Genomic DNA, 21,317 nt, shown 5'->3' on the forward strand with positions numbered 1-21,317 from the left:
TACTGTCTGGTGCTTGTATTGGAGGAATATCTGCGCTCCACCGTATCGAATGACAGTCTGCAACACAATCTTGCCGTCAATTGAGATGTTACCTGTCTTCAAGTTGCCGGGAGACGCCGAAGGTTGGCCAGCGCATGCTCCCAAATGAGATGTCCTGAACAAAAAGAGAAAGGCTGGATCTGACAACACGTCATCGTCGTCCAGATTCTACTTAAAACGTAAGCTGCACCGAGATTTGGGTGGGGAGTGGAGCAGCACGTCGCACAACAGCTGCCAGAGCTGGCCGATCACACGCTGGAGTATTTGTAAGTATCTTGTACTCGGCGAACAGGAAAGGTGAATTTTCAAGATGACGTCCCTGACGCTAACAGAAGGTTCCCTGCATAATCGGGCCTTTTCCATCGTAGCTACCCCGCATGTCGTCACATTGAGCAAGGTGCTCTCCAGTGGAAAGCTATCGAACTTTTCATAAAAGGTTTAAAGACAACGACTTTACACACCAACTCACCAAATCAAACACATCATACCTTCAAAATGTCTAAGCCTAACATTCTCTTCGTCCTCACCTCGCACAACAAGCTCGGCGACACCGGCAAGCCCACCGGCTGGTACCTCCCCGAGCTCGCCCACCCCTACCACGTCCTCCACAGCAAAGCCAACATCACCGTAGCATCGCCCAATGGCGGTGAATCACCTCTCGACCCCGCATCCGTCGAAGCCGCGAAAGACGATGTATCCGTCAACTTCCTCAAGAACAACGAGCAGGTCTGGAAGACAACCCAGAAGCTGAGCGACTTCAAGGGCAAGGCGAAGGACTTCGACGCCATCTTCTACGTTGGCGGTCACGGACCCATGTTCGACCTCGTCGACGACGCGACCTCGCAACAACTCATCAGGGAATTCTGGGAGGCGGACAAGATTGTTTCGGCTGTGTGCCATGCGCCCGCTGTCTTCTACGATGCCAAGCTGAGCGACGGAAGCCTGCTTGTCGCTGGCAAGGAGGTTACCGCATTCACAAACGCTGAGGAGGAACAAGTTGGCCTCTCCAAGGTCGTACCCTTCCTGCCCGAGGATGCGCTGAACAAGGCCAGTGGAGGCAAGTTCGTCAAGGCATCTGAGCCTTGGGGCGAGAAGGTCGCCATCTCTGGTCGCTTGATCACTGGACAGAACCCTACCAGTGCCACAGCAGTCGGAGAGGCTATCGCAAAGGCATTGGGCATCTAAGGAGGAATCATCAAATGTAAATAAGGGCCATGTAGAACAATCTCTATCATGATTATACGAATGTTTTTCATTTACGAAGGGTATTATATACATCCAATCTAACATGTTTCTCGTGATTCTCCCTTCAAACTACTTCTCCCAATCTAGGCCAGTTTATACGTACATGTACGTAACTTCTGTGACGGTCTCGTAGACGGTGGCTGGTGGGCAAGCAGCAGCAGGAGCGGAGTGCTCTGGTGCCATGGTGGTGACGGGAGCGGGAGCGGGAGCGGGAGCATGCGACTCTTCAACAGGCGCGTAAGAGGGCTCGACAGGCAGGTAGGTAGTCTCGTAGGGCTTCTCAGAGGTCATGAGAGTGCTGGAGGCATGCATGGTAGAGTTGCCGTACGGGACGGTGGTGTTGAGGTGCTTGTGAGGGATGGTGATGGGGTATGCGGTAGCCGCCTCGGAAGTTGCGGTGGAAGTAGCGTTCGCAGTGGTGACAGGGATGTATGAAGAGATCATGGTAGATGGCTTCATCATGGTGGTGGTAACAGCTTCCTTGCTGACGGTCAAGGCCTCGGAGGAGGCTGGTACCACGACGGTGCTTGAGGTCTCGACCGGTGCGACAGTTGAGGAGACCTCAGGGGTAGGCGTAGGAGTAGCTGAGCTGACAGGCGCGGCCGATGAGGGCTTGACCAGGAGAGGTGTCAGCTTGCTCACGATCCAGTTTGATGCCTCCTCGGTGTAGAGCTCGAAGTAGTTCAGATGCTGAGCTACGTCATCCCCACCAGCGCAGACTGGGTCACCGCCGGCACAGTACGACCTCAAGACGGAGGAGTAAGTGTTCAAACGCTCAAGGTTAGAGCCGGTACGGCCCCAAGCTTGCTTGTCTGCTCCGTCGAGGACGTTGTAGACCTGGTTTGCAGTGTGCTTGACATCACCCCAGAGAAGGGCTGCCTTGACTGCCTGACCAGCTTGAGAGTTGACATCAAGACCGGTAGTCTTGGTGTCAACGTCGCAGGCATCGGCGCCTCCGCCACTCAGAGTAGCTCCTGCAACCATGGCACCTTGCGAGTAACCGTTGACGACGATTAAAGTATCCGGGCACTGGGCGTTGTACTCAGTGATTTGCCTGACGCCGTTGACGGCACCGTCCTGGATAGTAGGGCAGAACTCTACGCCGAGAGTGGCATCGAAGACGAGATCCATGTAATCGCAAGAGTTTCCCTGAGCCTCGAATTTTGCGCAGACGGTATCTCTGAAACCTGAGGTACGGCCATCGCTGTAAGGTGCGTCGTTGCCGCGGGCCATGAAGATAGCGACATCGTTACAGGCTGCGGTGAGCTTGGGAGGAGTGGTGCCTTGGGCACGGGCAGCCAAAGGAAGAGCTGCAAGAACAGCAGTGGCGAGGCCCTGCTTCATGATGGTCGTGGAAGGCATATCGAAGTTCGTAAATAAGGCGTTGCTTGTTCGCTGTGACTCGGGGATTTTGATAGGCGAGTAGTATTAGAGATCGATAGATCTAGTAGCGAAGGTCGTGAGAGTATGGAGTATTAATTATTAGAGAAGATATTATAGCATGGACTATATCCCTTTGATCTGATGTGTGGAGCGAGTGTCGATGGCCGAGCGAACGGACAAGTATTACACAAAGAGTAGAGCGTGATGGAGGGCGTGAAGAAAAGGCCTCAATCAACAGGAACATGCGACATGATATGCCGAACTGACTGTGGAGCCCCCCGTATCGAGAACCACCATCAGAGGCTCTGTGTAAGACCTTGGGGCGAACGGCCTCGTCGTGCAGGAGCGCATGCTTGCAAGCGCATGTATTTTGGAGGCTTCAATCGAACAGTCTGCGGCCCTAGCAACTTGGACTATTGTGTATCCACAGATCTCGTGTTCATTCCAGGTTAGCAGGGCGCCGCTAGCACAGGAGAGGCAATACAGTTCGCTCGCTATGACTCGTGCGGCATAGTCGGCATTACAACCACCGGCATTATCTCGTATCAGGTGTGAGAGATAGGATAAGGCTGCAACCGTTGACACCTCGTGTGCTGCAGATGTTATCCGGAGTGGAGAGTATGCAGTCGTTGAAGGTCTCATGTCCAACGCGCCCCTCTCTCGGGATCGTTGTGGCTGAGAGAAAATTTGCATAGCTCAATGTTGAGAAACTATGTCATGTTAGCTTTTGTGGTGGTCAGATCATTGTCCGTAGTGCGCGAAATCACAGGGTTCAATCGACACTACAATGATCTGAGACCCTGGCCTCTGCCATCTGCGCGCTATCATACTTCTGAACCAGAAAACCGTTCTTCTGCCAACGTGCTGTTTCTGAACCGCCAAACCGGGTAGCCCCGGTTCTTCGCATCGCTGACAGGAGCGTCTACATCTCTCGGGCCTTCCAACAGAACAGAGGCGTGTGTTGTCTGTCTGACTGTGCTTGGGCGATGAGACCAAAGGTTAAAGATTGAAGATGACGTTTCTTTTTGCTCGGCGACGGATCGGCTTGAGAACACGAGCTCTGAGGCCACGAGACGTGTTGGTCATGGTTTACTATGGGTTGCTGTATCGGTGGCGGAGGTGGAGATATGCCATGTGTATTTTGGGACGCTTGCACCTTCGCCGTGGGTCGAGATTCTCCCGAAAGTCGTGGGTCGAGGAACTCGCTACTTGCGTTCAGCCTAGCGCCCGCTATTTTCAGCGATCCCACCCCTCGCGATGACGAAATGCGGCAGGGATGGCCGCGATGCGAGGTTCTGCGGAGCAAAAGTGATTTTCATGGCCGATGTGCCGCCCGTGTCGCGGTATCGTGGTTATCAGTGATGGAGGAGACTGGAGGGGCACACTCGACGTCACGTGTCTGCCGGTCGAGAGGCTTCTTGGCTTCTTGGACACTTGAGGAACCTTGGCTCTAGACAGCGAAAGCCGGACACAATCTGGTAAGTAGCCCTCTACCTCGACTACACCGCCTCTAATTAAGAATCTAAAAACACAGTTCTACCTGCAGCTTTGCAGAGTATATTTTGTGTTTTTCTTAGGACTTATTCGCAACGTTGTAGTGCAGAAGGGTGGTGTTGCGTAAAATTCCCAGGTATTTCCAGGCTTTTCAAGGTTCGCTGTCCTCGGGCTGCGAGAGCTTGGAAATATTTCAGTACCCGCAGCTGCCACTTGCGCAACAAAATCACTCATTTGAACAATGGCATTGCTGTCACCCAGCTACCCCAGGTCGTACACCGGAGTACCGTAGCGCGCCATATAGAGTAGAGGAGAGTGTGCCACCAGCCAATCGAGGACGAGACGGTGTAAGCACGATTTCAAAAGCGTAATGTAGTGTTCAAACAGTGTTGAGATAGTGTCTGTGCTCTGTTGTAGCTTCCAACACCACCTCGTCCTTAATTACTTAGGCAGTTGGTAGCAGTCCCTCCTCTAGGTACCCTCGTTTGGGCGGTGAGTAAGGGTATACAGCCCTCAGAAGTACCTAGGTAGCCTGATGACCTCTTAAACAATAACTTTATGGCATGGCGCGGCCCTCTACGCGTACATTCCACCATTGCCCATTTCGTCTCGAACCTTATTTTGCTGCTCGCCCATTCCGCCCCGAACTTTATTCTGGTGTTAGCTTGGTCTTACAACAACGTAGGCGTATACCCAAGATCATCCTCGTTGTCGGTGATACCAAGGTCGTCTTCACTCCGCATGGGAGTATTGGTCAAAGAAAACCATCAGAACCGAGCTGAGGGGCCAAAATCGCTACAGCCTGCCCGGTTGGGTGCAAATAACGACTGAAATCGAGTGAACCATCTGTATGCGGACGAAGATGAGCGTGTATAAGCTGAAGAAAGAGTCGGTGAAGCATAGACGACCTCAGTCCTTTAATCTAGAGCCAGTACAGCCTCACCGGTCGCGAAGACCACGAAAGCAAGAACGCAGTGACACACCGAGTGATCAAAGTGAAGCTGAAAGTAAGTTCAGCGGTTTGAGTATATAAATCCCGTCTTCCGCTGGTAATCTTGTATCATCCACCAACTCGAACAGTTCCTTTAACCGCATCTACTATCTTCAGGACTACCTTCTCACTCCGCAAACTTCCACTCTCATCCGAAATGCGTTTCTCCATCGCCTCCACCACTGCCGTCATGGCCGCCCTCGCTGCCAGTGGAACCGCCTTCGTCATCGATACCTTCGGTGACCGTCACTGCGGCGGCAATGTCCAGCAAACTGTCAACATCTGGGACGACACCTGTGCAGCCTGGCCACAAGGCTTTGGATCCTTCAGGATCACGACCTGGGGAGGAAACCACCAATTCGCATACTTCTTCGCGCCCGACAGCTGCGGCAACCCTTCCGGAGCCATCGGATCGGGCTACGTAGACTCTACAACGTTCGATTACGCCCAGGGACGGTGCTACAATTTCAACGGGGCTAGTGCCAATGCGATTGCTTCGTACTACAAGGCCTAGAGAGATGTACACGATAGTAAGCTTCCAAAATATAAGCGCTAAAGTAGGGCTGACTAACTCGCGGCAGTATGGGAAGTGATGAGAAATGGTAGAAAGATCAGCTCTCTTGTTCTCAAGCAGATGTTAAACTCTCATACACTCTTTGAACAAGCTTTTGTGTGTTTGTCGAATAGAGTCTATCATGTAATAGCGATGTAATCAATCTCGATCCTATTACCTCTCCAAAATATGCTCTACACTTTGCGTGACATCAGTTACCAACACATCAGCGTTACATCACATGAACCAGAAAAAAACACAGTGTACATACTATACCTAACATCCCTCACCACAGTGCAAGTCTCCCTCCCCAAGCTCGTCACCCAACAACCCAGAAAGCTTACACCTCACTCGCACCCACAGTCGGCACCATAACCGCCGTACTTCTTACCATAGAACACACTCGTTGGTCCAGCCAAAAGGACTGGAGAGCCACATGATAACCAGAATGTGCAGTCTGAGTCGGGTGCATAGCACTGAGCCAAAGTGTGAGAGTTTGAGAAGGTGGCTGTGTAGTCACAGGAGCGGAGGTCGGAGACTGCATTGTAGTTGGGTTAGTGGAATCGGGTTACTAGATGAGGAAGTTGCGGATCTGCTGAAGGACGAGGCGACGCTTACACTGTCCATCCGTCGCGTCGATCCAACCAACTAGCGCCGGATCACTCCCGGATGATATCTGCTGGCCCGGGAGCTTCGGGTATGGGGTAATAAGTGAATTGGGTGGGTTCGTAAGTGCTGCGACAAGGAAGTTGATGGTCATTGCCGTGATTGTCTTCATCTTCAGTACGTGCACATTGTTGGGGTTGGGGGGCACTCGATGTTTATGTGATTGAAGGCGCAGCGGCACATGAGGCGAACGCGGTGTTGGATATATCGGCACAGATGAAGTCACTGAGTAAACGCCAGCCAAGCGATGGGGGTAGACACGGATGATACGGAAGGAGCGAAATAGCCATGGGGATGGAACGGGGATGAAAACGGAAAGATGGTAAGCGGACAATATTGGTATCTCGATTGCAGAACAAGAAGCAGAAAGACAACAACAAGAGCTGTAAATATACATGAAGAAAAGAGGACGAGTCTACAGCGCCATACCCAATCGCGAAGCGTACAATCGCAGAACGGGAAAGACATCGGGAAATATCAATGTGTTGCCGAACCATCCGAGCGGCGCAGAACAGCATCGCCAGGCGCGCTCGCCTCAATCCCGTTTCTCCGTTGCAACAGGCACATCCTGATGGCTCTCAGACCCACTCGCAACCTGCGATGCCGCTCGGCCCGGCGTCGTAGGACCATATCCAGTCAGGACCTCCATATCCCCATCAGCATCGCTGAAATACTTGTAGTCCAAACCCCTCAGCTCATCGTCCTCAGTCGCGCGGATATGGCAACCCGGAATCCTGTTGATGATGAAGAGTAAGATGACCGAGACGACAAAAGACCATGCGGCGCATGTAGTCGCAGCAGCCAGCTGGTAACCCATCTGCTTCCAGTTCCGGGCCCACCAGCCGCCTTCGTAGGTGTTGCTTACGCCGTCCATGGCGGGTACGTATGGTGCGGCGAAGAAACCGGTCATGATGTCGCCGACGTAACCGCCGACGCCGTGGATGGCGAAGATGTCGAGGCCTTCATCGATGCCGAGGAGGTATTTGTAGCGGACTGTGAAGAAGGATGCGCAGGAGGTAAGGGCTCCGATCAGGGCTGCGGTCTGCACAGGCACGAAGCCACAGGCGGGTGTGATACCGACAAGACCGGAGATGATTCCAGAACAAAAGCCGATGATCGAGAATCTGCGCGTAAACATGTACTCCAGAAGGACCCAGGCTATTCCTCCACCAGAGGCGGCGAGGTTGGTATTGCAGACGATGTAGATGGAGCGAAGGGAGAGGTTTGCAGTCGAGGCGCCTACAGACTGTCAGTACACTGCCTCAACTTTTCGACACACAGCCTTCGCTCACCATTGAAAGCAAACCATCCAAACCAGATCAGTATCGTGCCAAGTCCAACAAGGAAAGGGCTGTGAGGCTTGAAGTGCGGTATCCTAGGGTGATGCGACTCCTTGTGCGGATCAACGCGCGGCCCCAGCATAACAGCCCAAGCCAGAGCAGAGAAACCAGACGCGATGTGTACAGGACCAGAGCCGGCGAAGTCGAGGACACCAAGCTTGTAAAGCCAACCACTAGGATTCCACTCCGCGTGTGCTAGCACGTAATACACAAACGTGGTCCAGCAAAGCAGAAAGAGCATCGAAGGAAACAAGCGTCCTCGCTCAAGCATTGCTCCTGCCAAGATCATCGCAGTGCAGGTAACGAAAGTGAAACCAAATGCAGCATAAAGTATATCAGGGATATCGGCGTTCGCGAGCGATGGTGAGGCGAGTGTGTTGTGTAGACCTGCTTTTGACAAATCTCCCAGGAAAGGGTTGGTTGTATGCGACTGGTAGAGAGAGTAGCCGTACACCCAGAATTGGATGCCAACGGCGCAGGCGCAGAAGAGGGATTGGAAGATCATGGTCAGCGCTGCTTTTCGGCGATGCATGCCTGCGTAGAGGAAGCCGATGGCGGGTGTAATTTGCCTGATCACGATCAGTACTTTTCGATTCCAGCAGATGTGGAAGTCTTGCATACCAACATAGTACAGTGCTAACCAGCATCCAACAAAGATCGCCCTTGTCGTAGAGCGCATTCAGGTCAGTTGTCATGACGTCTCCTCCATTGGGATCGACAGCGTAGTCCGGCCATTCCGTGATGGGTGTCGGGGCTGGAATAGCCGCCATATTGACAATATGTTGTACGGTAAAGCACCAAAAGTCGTACACTCGGAGCAATTCACAGTACCGAACCCTCGGGGATCGACCACGTTTATATCTAGCGATCTCTTCCCTACGCACGTCTCGGTTGCACGAGCGCGCCATCTCGTTCCCAGGATAACATGATATGCAACGCGTTGTTTCCAGCCAACCACAAACCAGCTAGCAGAACCACAGCCATGGGAAGGAATTATTCGCCGTGATCGGTATAGTGAGAGACATCCAGAGTTCCTTATCGTTCCACTTCCCCAGGACACTAAGGAGGAGTGGAGATGGCCAAGGAGGCGGAAAGCGGAAGCCAGCCATGTGTATCGCTTGGCGGAAGATAACGGGACGTGGGGTACCGCGCACGTGGAATGCATCACAACTCGCCCATCGCAAGTGCCTCACGACGACATAGTCAAAGGCTTTCGGAAACGAGGTCCCAGCACTTGCGCATTCCAGTAGACAAAGTCTCGTTGTCCATGGCTTTGCTGTCTACCCACTTGCGGGTGGGCGGGCCCTTGCATGTAAGCTCGATATCTCCGGCCTTATCGGCGTCGATCCTGTACTGATAGGTATGCATGGTCAGCCTCAAATGGCTAAACACATGAACCAATGGCGGAAAGCTGGCAACAAAACGCGCTTTGCTCATGTCAGCGGCGCCGGCATCGAGGTCAGAGATGTATTGCTGCGCCGACGTCTTGCGCTGCTGAGGCGTCTTGTGTGATGCAGTCAGCGTGTTCTGCGGAAATTGCCTGTATCACGGTCAGCGTACGCCCCAGCACTAGATAAGAAAAGCCGAGCAATGGGCCTATCATGAGACATGATATGATGCTGGACGGCAATGGGCGTTAGGCAGTACCCGAGCAGCCACCCAGCAGTGGCGCCATGATAGCATGCGTTTATTACGTACCACAGTGATGCGAGGAGACCTTCACGCAACCGTCAGCAGTGCTTTAGTATCGTAGTGCAAAGCTTACCTTTGGCGGGCCTCTGCTCTATCAGCCATTTACTGCTGCCGTCATTCGAGCGCAACTCTACCATGCATACCACACAGTCTTCTTCGGCTGCCTTCTTCTTCGCCACTTTCTTCGGGAACAGTGAGCAGTAAGTGGATATAGATTTCGACTCCCCAGTAGGTGCCGGCAGCTTCCGCTTTTTGGAATCATCGACAAGTGGGCTATCAAGATCCTCCTCGTCGTCTTCCGTTTCTACGTTTGACTTGGGCGTTCCAACGGAGAAGTACTGCGAGATAGTGTTTGTTTGTTTTGTGGCGGCTTTTCTCTTCTTGTTCGCTCGTGGCGGCTCATCGTTCGTTGCGTCTTCAGAAACCGCAACCAAGTCTTCGGTATCCAACGACGCACAAAGAGAGCATGCATCCTCTATGTCAGGCACTACAACCGCCGACTGGCGCTTGTCAGATAACGCCTTTCCTTCGCTATAGGCCCTGCATGTCGACTGAATAGGACACTCGTCACACCTGGGTCGCGGCGTACACAGTGTGGATCCGAGTTCCATAAGCGCTTGATTCCACAGCCCGGGCACCTCACTCGTCCGCGTTTCCGGAAAGTTAGAAGCATGTTTGATTAGTCGATCGGCCATATCCCAAAGAACGTCTGTGGCCTTCTTGTCCTTAACATCCATGTACAAACCCAGCTGTCGACTGAGCACGCGCGCCACGTTCCCGTCGAGGACAGGCTCTGCTTCACCGAATGCGATACTAGACACCGCGCCTGCGGTATACCTTCCAATGCCGGGAAACTCCTGTAGCTCCGTAGCACCACTGGGAAGAGCACACGAGGCACCAGCAGATTTGGCAATCATAGCCTTCGCACCTTCATGAAGGCGTGTTGCACGTGAGTAGTAACCCAGACCCTTCCATACGGAAAGAACATCATCATGGTTCGCTTCGGCAAGATCTTGAACTGTGGGCCACTTTTCGACCCAGTTGTTGAAGTACGGTATCACTGTCGACACGCGAGTCTGTTGGAGCACTATGCAATTGTCAGCCAACGGTTCCTCAAACCTCCAGAGACGCGATTGCGAACAGAGCACGTGACACCGCGTTCACGCGTCCAACCGCAAAAACTCTACCACAAAGAAAATGATATACTCACTAACTTCCGAAACCCAAACCTCATACGCCCTCTTCGACAAAACGCGTCCCAGCTCTTCCTTATCTTCGTACTCTTCCGGATCAATCCATTTCTTCCTCCACGGCATACTACGCGTCTCCGCAACGCCATGGAACCAACTCAACAACGCGTCGCAACCAGATCGACCGTCCAAAAGAAGCGGGTAGTGGTACGACGCATCGTGTGCGCGTGCAGGTGGTATTGCTGGCGTTAGAGGTGTTGCGGGAGGTGCAATGATGGATTTGCTGGGTTTGCTAGGTTTGCTACTGGGCTTGGCGACCGTGGTAGCCTTCTTGCGCGGGGCCATGGCGCGTTGGATACGTGTGTAGATAATTGTAGAGGGTTGGCAGTCCAATGGCGAATTGATGTTGCTGGTTGCAATGCTTCGTGATGCAGGTTAGGTGTAAGGGGAGGGATTTGTGGAGATGCGATCGCGCTAAGCTTTGCTAGTGCTCCGATCGAGCTTACTGCTTCATCTCCTGAGCGCAACATGACGCATATTCATGACTTCTCAGCCAGTACTCGGAGTCGTTTGCTTGGAATTTAGATAATTAGATGGCACCATCTTTGTACATGTGCGTAGTGGAGTGCATCATACTTCTAATGGTGCCGATTCTGTTGTCAGGCGAAAGAAACATCCGTGAGCTGCTTAATGAAACCCAAGTTCAGAACACGTTCAGATCGAGTGCGAATAAAGAAGACGGAGACAACTGGTGGATAGTATTCAGCTCCGTCACGGTGCCATGCAAGTCATCCAACGCCCAAGAAAATGCTGTTCCAGAAAGCGACAGAAGCTATCTACTTCGCGCGCATATGATGAAGGTTGCCACATAAGCTAGTTAAACATCCGTAAATATCCAATCCAAATCAATATGGGGTATAGGAACAAAGAAGAAGAACAACAACAACGAAAGTAAGTGCTCGCTAAATCCAAGGGTCCCTTGGCGTATGCCGACAGAGTCTAACCCAGATATGTGTGATGCTCGCCGCAAACAAAAACAGCTATGCCGGCGGTCTAAATGAATGATAAAAGTCGATCGCTAAGCGCGCGGAGATGGTTCATGTTGCAACCAAATGTCGCCACCTTCTCCCTTCTCCCATTTCTTCCATGCTATCTCATAAGCATCTTCCAAGTCTCTGACCCAGCGTCTGGTGTCGAAAAGCGGGCTTGACCATCGTGATTCGTAAAGCATGCGGCGAAGCTCACTTAAACGGCCTTGCGCTCGGTAGCCGTTATACGTGCAGTTGCGTGCGAGACGTACGGCCATGGCTTCGTAGTCGTCGTCGTTGCTCGCAATGAGCTCTTTCGCAGCTTGAGCACCTGCTGGTGTCTTGGGTAACGCGCCCTTGAGAATTGATGCTGCCATGCGAGAGCACATCTTGTACTTGTAGCGAGGTAAAGTCAGTAGTGGTGTTCCAGACCAGAGGACGTCGGCGGCGGTTGTGTGTGCATTGCACTCCGGTGTATCAAGGAACAGATCGCAGACACGAGCCCTAGAAATGTGCTGATGCTTCTGTGCAACATCGGTGAACATGATGCGGCTTGCCACATCTGCACCTGCCCAGGCAAGAGCCGTCTGCTTGAGGTTGGTCTCGCCAAGATCGGGGAAACGCAAGAGCCAGAGAACGGCATTGGGAACCTTTTCAAGAATGCGTAACCAGGTACGAAATGTCGTGGGCTCGATCTAAAGACAGCGTTAGTATGCGATCAAAAACATAGAAGAGGCGCAATTGAACTTACTTTGTACAGCTGGTTGAAGTTTGCAAGGATAATCGCATTATCCGAGAGATTTGGAAAGATTTCTTTACGCATGGCCCACCTCCGCTGTTGCTCTTCTTCCCAATTGGGTTGTCGTCCTTGCGAATCTGGAGCACTTTGTCGGTGGTCACAGCAGAAGAAAGTGTCCCGGCAGAAGACAATGTTCTCTCCGTAGATCCATTCTTCGTCTGAACCACCGCTGTTGTCGTCTACAAGAGCGTCTTCCAGGTCAGTGTTACGGCGCCATTGTCGGAGTGTATCTGGAGGAACAGCGGTATCATCGGCAAGAAGATAGTCGCACCACTCGGCGCCGAGAGTACCCGCGAAACCCATGAACGCCATCTGGATAGGGGCGGGACGGGCAGCGAAGACTTCATTCCGCGCACCTCTTGTGTAGCCGTTCAAGTTGACAAGAACATGGATGCCATCTTGAGTTATCTGGTGAACAAGTCGTTCCGCTGACCAGCTGCTGGCATCGTAGAAGACAGGCGATTCCCTCTCAATCTGCTTGCGATGCTCTGATCCATCACTCGCTGTGGTGGCATAACAGTATGCCTTCACTCTACCTGGATTGTGGAAACCGAATACCGACTGCATCAAGTGGGCCAACGGGTGGTTATTGAAATCCGATGATACGTAGCCGACCCTCAAGTATGGTTTCGGTGGCGCAGGAGGCTGGTAGACGGTCGCAGGTAACCAAGGGACTCTCAACGTCGAGGTCGAAATGCGGAGGCCATTACGTTGCGAGATAAGACGTATCTGTTTAGCCGACATGGGGCAGGTGAATGTGTGGAACGGTAGGACAGTGGGCGCCGCAGGTACCGTCAAAGCTGCTGGCAATTGAGGTCTCTTGTAGGAGGCCGGTGGTCGCTGTGTTCCAGTGACGTAGCGATCCTGGTACCATTGCCAAGTCATCCATCGTATAGCACGCTCAACGAGTCGTACGATGCGAGCACCCTCCCACTTTTGACCCTTCCATTGCTGCAACACTGACACCATGCTATTTTCTTTCTCTTTCACATTTTGCGTGCTTCCCGTGAGAGCCAGAGGACGGATGACATCTTGTATGAACTGTTCATTCATCATGCCTCGACCCCAGTCCTCACCATCGGCAAGCTGTTTCTCGACCAATTTCACGACTTTGTGGATCCAACCTGAGCTCGACGCACCGGGTATCTTGGCGTCTAGAAGCATGCCACTGTCGTTGACATGCCAGCGGTCTCTTGATCCGCCGTGTTCGGCAATACCACCTCTGCCAGCCCAGTTGCAAACAGAGTTAAGGGCATTAGCAAGCCCGCAGACAGCTTCGGCAAATTCTGGACTGGACTTTACTGCTTTTCTGTAGTAGTAAATGGCATCGGCTATCCGGCCTTTGTCTTTGACGGCGTTGGCGAGGTTGGCGAGAGCAATGTCGAAGTTCGGATCACACTTGACTGCCTGTGTATACATGTTTATAGCAGAATCTAGTTGGCCGATATCTTTCAAGAGGCTTCCAAGGTTTGTGTAGAGATGCGCATGGGATGAATCGAGCTGGAGTCCGTAGTGGTAGTACGCAAGCGCAAGAGCTACTCCACTACCGGGCATCAGCCCAGGGATGTGGGGTCCGGCAAAAGCATGCGACATTGGATTGGCTTTCGAAGGGGCAGATTGCTGTACGCTAGCGAGAAGAATGCCCACGTTGTTTGCAGTCGATGGGCTAGGCTGCAGGGAAAGCGACAGGTAGTATAGAGCCAAAATCTCTCGTACACCATAGTTACTTTGGTAAACGGTATTCTTGGGTGAGTTGGTTGCCATGCCGTCCTGGAAAATCTTTGCTAACGAAAGCAGAGAGTTGCTTGTAGTCGAGATAGCCGCCTTCCTAGAGAGACCTTCGCTAGGGACGTATTTCAGGCCCGGAAGTTGGCCGTGCGGCGCGAAGCAGAGCAAAGCCGTTCTGGTCGCTGCGTCCGGCGGTAGCAGTATAGGATCAGATGATGGGGGCATACGTCGACCTCCTGGAGAGCGTTCCGCTACATTGTATCCAACGACGCCAAGAATGCGCCTGATAAGGCCATCGATGCCATTGGGATGAGGTCCAGATGCGATGAGGACCGCGTTCTCGAAAGCCCTGGCGGCACCGGCATTGTCGCCGAGTGCGTACAACATGTTACCCTTGGCATGCACCAGAGCTAGAACGCGACCGTTGTCGCAACCAGCAATGGCATAGCCGCTTGAACCAAAGCCTGGCTGGTCCGAGCCAGGGAGCTCGTCTAGATCCTTGAAGACGGCTTCGTCCTCCCCCTCGAACTCAAACACGGGCCGATCGGATGCTTCTGATAGACTTGACTCGCTTATTTCAGAGGCAGAACGTTCGCTTTCAACTTCGAGGCTCCGAAGAGCGTCGGCCCTCTTGGCAAATCTCAAATGGCGTTCAACTTCTTCGATGACCTGAACAGCTTCACGACCTTTGTGGTCACTGCAGAGTAGGCCAATCAGGTGCTCGACAGCTTCGAAGTAACTGGGTCGAAGTTTCACTGCGCGTCTCCAATAGTTTTCGGCTTCACGCTTCTGCTGAAGAGCAAGCATTGTAGCTGCAAGGTTCGAGATAGCTTCAACATGACTGGTGTGCGTTAGTATGAATCGGGGATAGAAAGTGGGGTGCTCACTCTTTGTCCAAGGTAAGGATGTGTTTGTACCAGTCCTGAGCCTTTTGATAGTCACCTAGTGCATACGCGAGACAACCCCCTAAAAGTATGCCATCTATCCAGCTCCATTTACTCTCTTCACAATGCTTCGTGATCGCTTCGAGCGCTGAGGCAGCGGTCATACTCGGAGGCAGGCCCTGGCGGAGATTCTGATGGGCGCTTGCGACTGAGCCAGAGGTCCGCCGCAAGGTACGTGGTGGATCCATGCCTGGCATTGGGGGCAGCATAGAGTGTTGCGGTGGTACCCCTTGCCATGATTGGCCATTTGCATCCGAGCTGCCTACGGACCACGCGGACAGGGAGCGCGAGTGTGGCATTGCGGGTCTCCTAGATCCGAAATCTGCCCTCGAGTGAGAGGCATACTGAGTAGGAATAGGATATGAGACACGTCGCTCCAGAGATGGAACGCTGTTGGTGGAGGAACTCGACAGACTGAGTCCAGGCTGCCGTGGCGGCTTAGGATAGATGTGCGGTCTATGGTGTGTACGTCCATGAGCGTTTTGCGAATTAGCTTTACGTGTTGATTGAAGGTACTTGAGTAGGTCCACATATACTGCGTGAGCCCAAGCAAACACTTTTTCCCGACTTTGCCCGTTGGGTGACTCTGGCCCATAGTCGTCGGTCGGCATGGTGGGGGTATACTCCGCGACTGGCGTCGTCTGACCAGAGTGCAGGTACTCTTGAGGACGCTGTGTGAGAGGTGGAGGCAGCGATTGATTCTGATAGTCTAACGCGACATGGTTTTGAGGATGTGCATAGGGGGATAAGTCTATTGACAGCCTCGCTGGGTGATTGTAGGCGCCTTGGGTATAATCCAGGTGGACAGGATTTTGCGGATAATGAGCATAGTTGGGCACGACATTGTAAGGGTGACTGATAAAGGCGTTACTATGCGGGTGACTCCAATTGTGACTCGGATGGTGTAAGAAACGAGGATCCCGCATAGCAGCAGGCCGATATGGGATGTAAGTGCCGTCGTGCCAGTAGGGTCCGAATGGTCCTTGGTCGTTGGAAACAGTCGGATTCAAAGGCGCCTGGAAGGGCGGGCCCATAGGCCCGCAGAAGGGATGGCCATACATCTGATATGGAAGAAGAGGTTGTAATGTGGGTATTTGATTCAGCATAGAATCAATCTGGGGCAGGTGCTGGCCTGTAAGACCCGACCCGGTCTCGAAGTAGCGACTGGGACTCCATTCTGGCGTATTCTGTTGACCGTGTCCGAAGCCGCTATTGACACCGGGCGAGCGAAGAGGCAGATCCTGCTTGACACCGTAAGGTGGTTTTGATTCAGCTGTCACGGGAAGGAGGATGTGTTTGGTTGCATGCGGCTCCCCGTTCTTCTCGACGGATGTGCCGTCATACGCAGCTGCCAGAATTCCGTTGGGCGTCTTGCGGCGAAGCATGTGTTCTGCGGGTTTGGGTGTCCGGCCAGACTCGGAGGGCTGGGAGCCGTACGAGTTGTGTCTGGAGAGCGGGTGGGCGTACTGCTGCGGCCGCGCTTGCTGGGCGAGACTGTGTCCCTCGAGGTTGGCGGCATTGCGGAGGAACGGGGCGTGGGCGGGGGCAGGAGCGATGTTGTTGTAGGCCACGGAGGAGGGAAGCTGCGACGGCGGCTGCGGGGGGTACTGCCGAACCATAGTCATGGTGAGATATCAGACAAGTCGTGGGAGTGGTGTTCAGAGGGTCGACACAGCCTCACCAGGAGCGACTGGTGCCGATGCCTTCGCGAAATCGTCGCCTGTCTGCTACGACTGACATGTCTTTTGGGGCGTGGCTCGGATTCCTCAGCACCGGGCGTCCCCGTACTGGCACGTCACCAGCAGAGACCCCGGCAGTAGCGGGAGAACAGGTGGTCGCAGATGCTGTCGGCAGCAGGTAGGCGTCTATTTACGGCGCCGGTAATGACGGGTGTGTCGCGGGGTTGGATGGGAGCGGAGTGTGGCGGTGGCCCCAGGCGTCAGCGCGCGATGGATGAGGATATGCGGCGAGGAGCGGTGGCCGGTGGTGTAGGTATGTAAGGGCGGGTCCCTAGACGTGTCTGTCTGGAATGTACCCACTCGCATGCACCAGAGCCGCCGGTCTGGCTGCGCACTCGCAGGCGGATAGTTTGCGCGTTCGTGGGACGCGGTCGGGCGTCGTGTCGCGGAACGGGAGTCGTCTGCGCGGAGGGCGCACAGCAGCGGGTTGGGGCACAGGATAAGCGTGGTACGGGCGGCGACCTGGGGCGCAGCAGCGGTCCGTCACGTCGTCTCTGCCTGGCTGCGTGTCTGCAGCTGTCCAGCGCCCGAGTCGGAGGGCGAGAATGTCAGCGCTCAGCAGTGCGGCGATGCCTGCTTTTTCTCGCTGTCGGCGGATAGGCGGGCGCGAGAGATGACGAGGTGTGGTGCGGCGGAGACCAAGCAGCGGCAGGCCTATCCACTTCCGTATGCACTCAGTCGTTCGAGTGGTGGCTTGGAGCGATCCCTGCTGCAACACGACAGGCCGTCTGGGGGTTTCCGGTGATGATCGATGATCGATGATCGCGCTCTACGCAAGACGTGTCAGGCGCTGGATGTCAATACACGTGAAGACCGAAAGACTGACTGCCGCTCGCTGCTACACCGACTCGATGAAAAGAAAAGTCGGTCCTGATGCTCTCCGCATCGCGGGTCGCCAACTCCACCTGGGCGGGCTGCAGAGCCATCAAGCCGCCGTCTCTGGCGGCTTACCAGGGCCCTAGTCCCATCCAACGTTCACGGCGATCTCCAGCGCCAATCAGCCTTCTAATCCACCAGCGCGTCCATCAATGCAGGTGCCGCAATATCCACTGGGCCACCACCATGCATCCAGCGTCCAACAGCCCGCCGTGTCCGTTCTTTGTCACCTAGTCAGGCCGGCCCTTTTGCTCGCGCTCTGATGATGTAGCCTGGGGCGCCCGAAACGCCCTTTGTATTTAGGCGAGACTACCGCCGCATATACGGCTGCAGCTGCTTGTCTGACTGAGACGGCTGCATATCTGTCTTCACATGTCGAACCACGGTTATAGTAACTCATCACTGATGCCATGTTTCATGTGCCAGGTGCATGTCGATCCGCATAGCGTACCAAGAATGCGGCACCGGACGGAGCGGAAGCTGTGTATTCTACAGCACATGACCATGAGCAGAAACTCAATGTGCATGTATGTTGACCTCGAAAAAGGACCACTGGAGCCAAACCAAAAGGCAAGACAACGCGGTGAGTAATGGGTCATTTTCCTCTTCTTCACACCAAAATAGGCCTATACAGTAAGGGAAGTAAGGGCCAGAGTGTTGGTGAAGTGAACATCACGAGCATAGTGTCGCCGCCAGAACCATGCCAGCATGCATGGTTCGGAGCATGTCCAGGCAGCGACGTAGTGAGCTGGCTTGATTCTGATATCCAAGTTTGCTTGTCGGGACTGTACGCGGAAGCACCGCATGCGCCCAGGCGACACGAAGCGGCGCTGTTCCAGGCGAGTACCAACGCCTTGCCGCAATGGCCAGACGTGCGCCTCATCGCCAAAGGCGTAGAGTAGATGCAGGTACTCAGGAAAGAGCGGTGGTTAGTATGAAATGTAGTTCGATGGGTCCCTGACTGTATACTGTGCGCCCAGCCACTGCGCATTGGCAGGTTTGCATGCGGATGCAATAGCGATAATGGCTGAGAGTAACAGACAGTAGAGTGTAGACCAGTGCGTGCAGTCGTGAACGCGACGAGAAAGATGTGTGGTAGAAAGTGGTGTTTGCGGTGTTGTAAAGCAGAGTTGCAGCCCGCAGAGATTTTATTCTATCGGAGGTGGCTTAGTCATGCCGCGCTCGGCCCTACCATTCGCAATGTGGCATCATTACGAATGTTCCACGGTGGTCAGACACTGAGCCCTCATTCCCCCGGACGCCCTCCACACCAAAGGATTCCCGCACAGGCACCGCTGCACTCACCTCACCGAACGTCACGAGTCTCCCTTTCACCATGGAAGAGCAAGGTCCCCCACCGCAGCAGGGTCCCCCTCAAGGCGGGCCACCACCAGGCTCATTTTCTATTCCCATTCCCCTCGGACCCAATGGCGAAAAGCCTACGCCAGAGCAAATACAACAGATCAAAATGCAACTAGAGGCCGAGGCAGCGAAACACGGTATCACGGTTCAAGAATACGTCGGAAGATTGCGCCAGCAAGCCATGGCCCAGCAACAGGCGCAAATGCAGGCGCAACAGCGTGCTCAGCAGCAGCAACAGCAGCCCATCCAGCCCGGTCCCCCCAAGCCAGAAGCCATTGCTGTCGCCAACTGGCTGAAGTCGCAGGACTTGAAGCCTAGGACAGTCGTACATGACGAGAAAAGGAAGGACATGTTCAAAGGTAGGCATCGCATACACCCAAGTTATACACGTCATACTCACACCCAACAGTCAAGCGAGCAATCCGTGCCCTGCAGTCCCCCGCATATCAGAAAGCCCGAGCAAAGAACCCTCTCCTCCCCGAAGTCATCGACCGTGCCTCCGCCGAGAACTGCTTCAAGCTTCTACCCCTCTCTCTCCTCGCGCTGCGAGTCACAAAGGTCGACGACCACGCGCACGACGGCCACAACCACGCCAAGCCCAAGCGCGTCAAGGGTTTGTGGACAGTCAAGATCGAGCAGCACCAAGACGCGAACGACGACAACTACTACATCTGGCTGTACGAGGGGTCGCAATGGAAGCAGAAGCTGTACGCTGTTGGCGCACTGCTTCTCGTCATTACGATAGTGCTTTTCCCTCTATGGCCGCTTTTCTTGCGACAGGGCGTGTGGTACTTGAGTATGGGCATGCTTGGTCTTATCGGATTGTTCTTCGCCATGGCGATTGTTCGGCTCATCATCTTCATCATTACCGTCTTCACGATACCACCTGGCTTCTGGCTCTACCCTAATCTGTTTGAGGATGTTGGTTTCTTCGACTCGTTCCGGCCTGTCTACGCATGGCAAGAGGTATGTTTCCTTTGCTGAAGCTTGTAGATTCAAAGCTAATATTCTCAGACCCCCGAAGACATCAAGGCGAAGAAGGCTGCAAAGAAGGAGAAGAAGGCGGCCAAACTCGCCGCAAAGGCCGCCGGCGGGAAGCCCAAGAAGGGCGCCATCGATGCTGCCCCCGCTCAGGCTGCACCAGCGCCCGCTGCTGCCCCTGCATCTGAGCCTGTCAACTCCGCACCACAGCCTACCGGTTCAGAAGCCGCTCCAGAGGGTGCCGTCACACAACGGGCGCCGCGCGCAACGGTGGAGGAGGTAGAGGAGGAGTAGAAATCCTTCTTAGAAGAGGATTGCACGTACTCTGATGAAGAGGATTACACGTGCTCTGAAGAAGAGGTAGAGGACGCGTACTCATCGGACTGACAGCGGTTTGATACTTTGCATGGATTAGCTGGACGGAGCAACAGGCGTTTATGAGAACGGTTCACATCCACCCACATCTATGCACGCAGCAGAGATTTGGAGACGGATTATAGGGCATGGGGTGTCTAGCGGATACCAGGGTGTTTGTTCCTGTACATGTTTAGTGTAGCGACTCTTTTCTTGCTACATATTCCAATTCGATCACTCGACATATTTTCAACTTGTATACCTGATACCCACGGGACGTATACTGGGTAACACCATGCTAACCACCTACTCCGCCACCTTTTCAACCTGTTACACTTTATTGCCCTGACAACTTTGTGACAACTTTCTACCAACGAACCAGAAAACTCTACCCAAGCACTGTCACCAACCAAGACTTTCATCAATAAGCCACGTACACAACGCGGGGTACGCATCCAATCAATCCGAAGTGGGGTCCCTTGTCACATCCATCAAGTTTTCTATCTTTTCCTCGCTATCGATAAATTATGCGCGGGCGTAAAGGTAAACGCTTAATGTACATCAAACAAGGTCGATTCATGTCCCGCGAAAAACGGAAAACTCTACACGTGGGTGATTACGGTATGTTCGCTTACGCCGAGGTGGGGAAGGGACGGGATGAACGGTTGTTGCATTCGGTTCGGGGGTTGGGTGCTGGGTTGACCTTGGTGCTGGGATGGGTGTGGTAAAGTTGGGTGGAGGGGGGTTCGTACGAGGGTTTGTTGGTGAGAACACTGGGATGGTATGGAAATAATCATGTTGGCATGGTGGGTTTCGTGCACTCAAATTGTGAGAGAAGATTGAGGGTAGATCTGGAGACTAAGCTGAGAAGGAAGTGGAGAATTGCGGTTTCATGCGTGCAAATGAAGAAACG

General features: G+C 53.6%; 7 protein-coding genes across 7 annotated transcripts; 3 read left to right on the forward strand and 4 right to left on the reverse strand.

The window, feature by feature from the left end:
* Positions 1-534: 534 nt before the first annotated feature.
* J4E87_009278 (uncharacterized protein) lies at positions 535-1,224 on the forward strand (the record flags this gene model as incomplete). The annotated part of the gene is made up of 1 exon (XM_049380856.1): positions 535-1,224. One exon carries the CDS (start codon positions 535-537, stop codon positions 1,222-1,224), a length of 690 nt encoding a protein of 229 aa, XP_049229487.1.
* A 153-nt stretch (positions 1,225-1,377) lies between these two features.
* J4E87_009279 (uncharacterized protein) lies at positions 1,378-2,628 on the reverse strand (the record flags this gene model as incomplete). The annotated part of the gene is made up of 1 exon (XM_049380857.1): positions 1,378-2,628. One exon carries the CDS (start codon positions 2,626-2,628, stop codon positions 1,378-1,380), a length of 1,251 nt encoding a protein of 416 aa, XP_049229488.1.
* Positions 2,629-5,342: 2,714 nt separating this feature from the next.
* On the forward strand, positions 5,343-5,666 carry J4E87_009280 (uncharacterized protein; the record flags this gene model as incomplete). Its single annotated transcript, XM_049380858.1, has 1 exon — positions 5,343-5,666. One exon carries the CDS (start codon positions 5,343-5,345, stop codon positions 5,664-5,666), a length of 324 nt encoding a protein of 107 aa, XP_049229489.1.
* Positions 5,667-6,906: 1,240 nt separating this feature from the next.
* Positions 6,907-8,481, reverse strand: J4E87_009281 (uncharacterized protein; the record flags this gene model as incomplete). Its single annotated transcript, XM_049380859.1, has 3 exons — positions 6,907-7,610; positions 7,664-8,280; positions 8,333-8,481. The coding sequence occupies 3 exons, from the start codon at positions 8,479-8,481 to the stop codon at positions 6,907-6,909; spliced, it is 1,470 nt and encodes a 489-aa protein (XP_049229490.1).
* Positions 8,482-8,914: 433 nt separating this feature from the next.
* Positions 8,915-10,938, reverse strand: J4E87_009282 (uncharacterized protein; the record flags this gene model as incomplete). Its single annotated transcript, XM_049380860.1, has 4 exons — positions 8,915-9,251; positions 9,410-9,428; positions 9,477-10,490; positions 10,614-10,938. The coding sequence occupies 4 exons, from the start codon at positions 10,936-10,938 to the stop codon at positions 8,915-8,917; spliced, it is 1,695 nt and encodes a 564-aa protein (XP_049229491.1).
* A 733-nt stretch (positions 10,939-11,671) lies between these two features.
* Positions 11,672-16,717, reverse strand: J4E87_009283 (uncharacterized protein; the record flags this gene model as incomplete). The annotated part of the gene is made up of 3 exons (XM_049380861.1): positions 11,672-12,316; positions 12,373-14,989; positions 15,036-16,717. The coding sequence occupies 3 exons, from the start codon at positions 16,715-16,717 to the stop codon at positions 11,672-11,674; spliced, it is 4,944 nt and encodes a 1,647-aa protein (XP_049229492.1).
* Positions 16,718-19,043: 2,326 nt separating this feature from the next.
* J4E87_009284 (uncharacterized protein) lies at positions 19,044-20,344 on the forward strand (the record flags this gene model as incomplete). The annotated part of the gene is made up of 3 exons (XM_049380862.1): positions 19,044-19,428; positions 19,479-20,035; positions 20,084-20,344. The coding sequence occupies 3 exons, from the start codon at positions 19,044-19,046 to the stop codon at positions 20,342-20,344; spliced, it is 1,203 nt and encodes a 400-aa protein (XP_049229493.1).
* Positions 20,345-21,317: the final 973 nt, after the last annotated feature.

The sequence above is a fragment of the Alternaria ethzedia genome, assembly GCF_023757985.1.
Source record: "Alternaria ethzedia strain BMP 0044 chromosome Unknown scaffold_33, whole genome shotgun sequence".
NCBI classification, from domain to species: Eukaryota; Fungi; Ascomycota; class Dothideomycetes; order Pleosporales; family Pleosporaceae; genus Alternaria; species Alternaria ethzedia.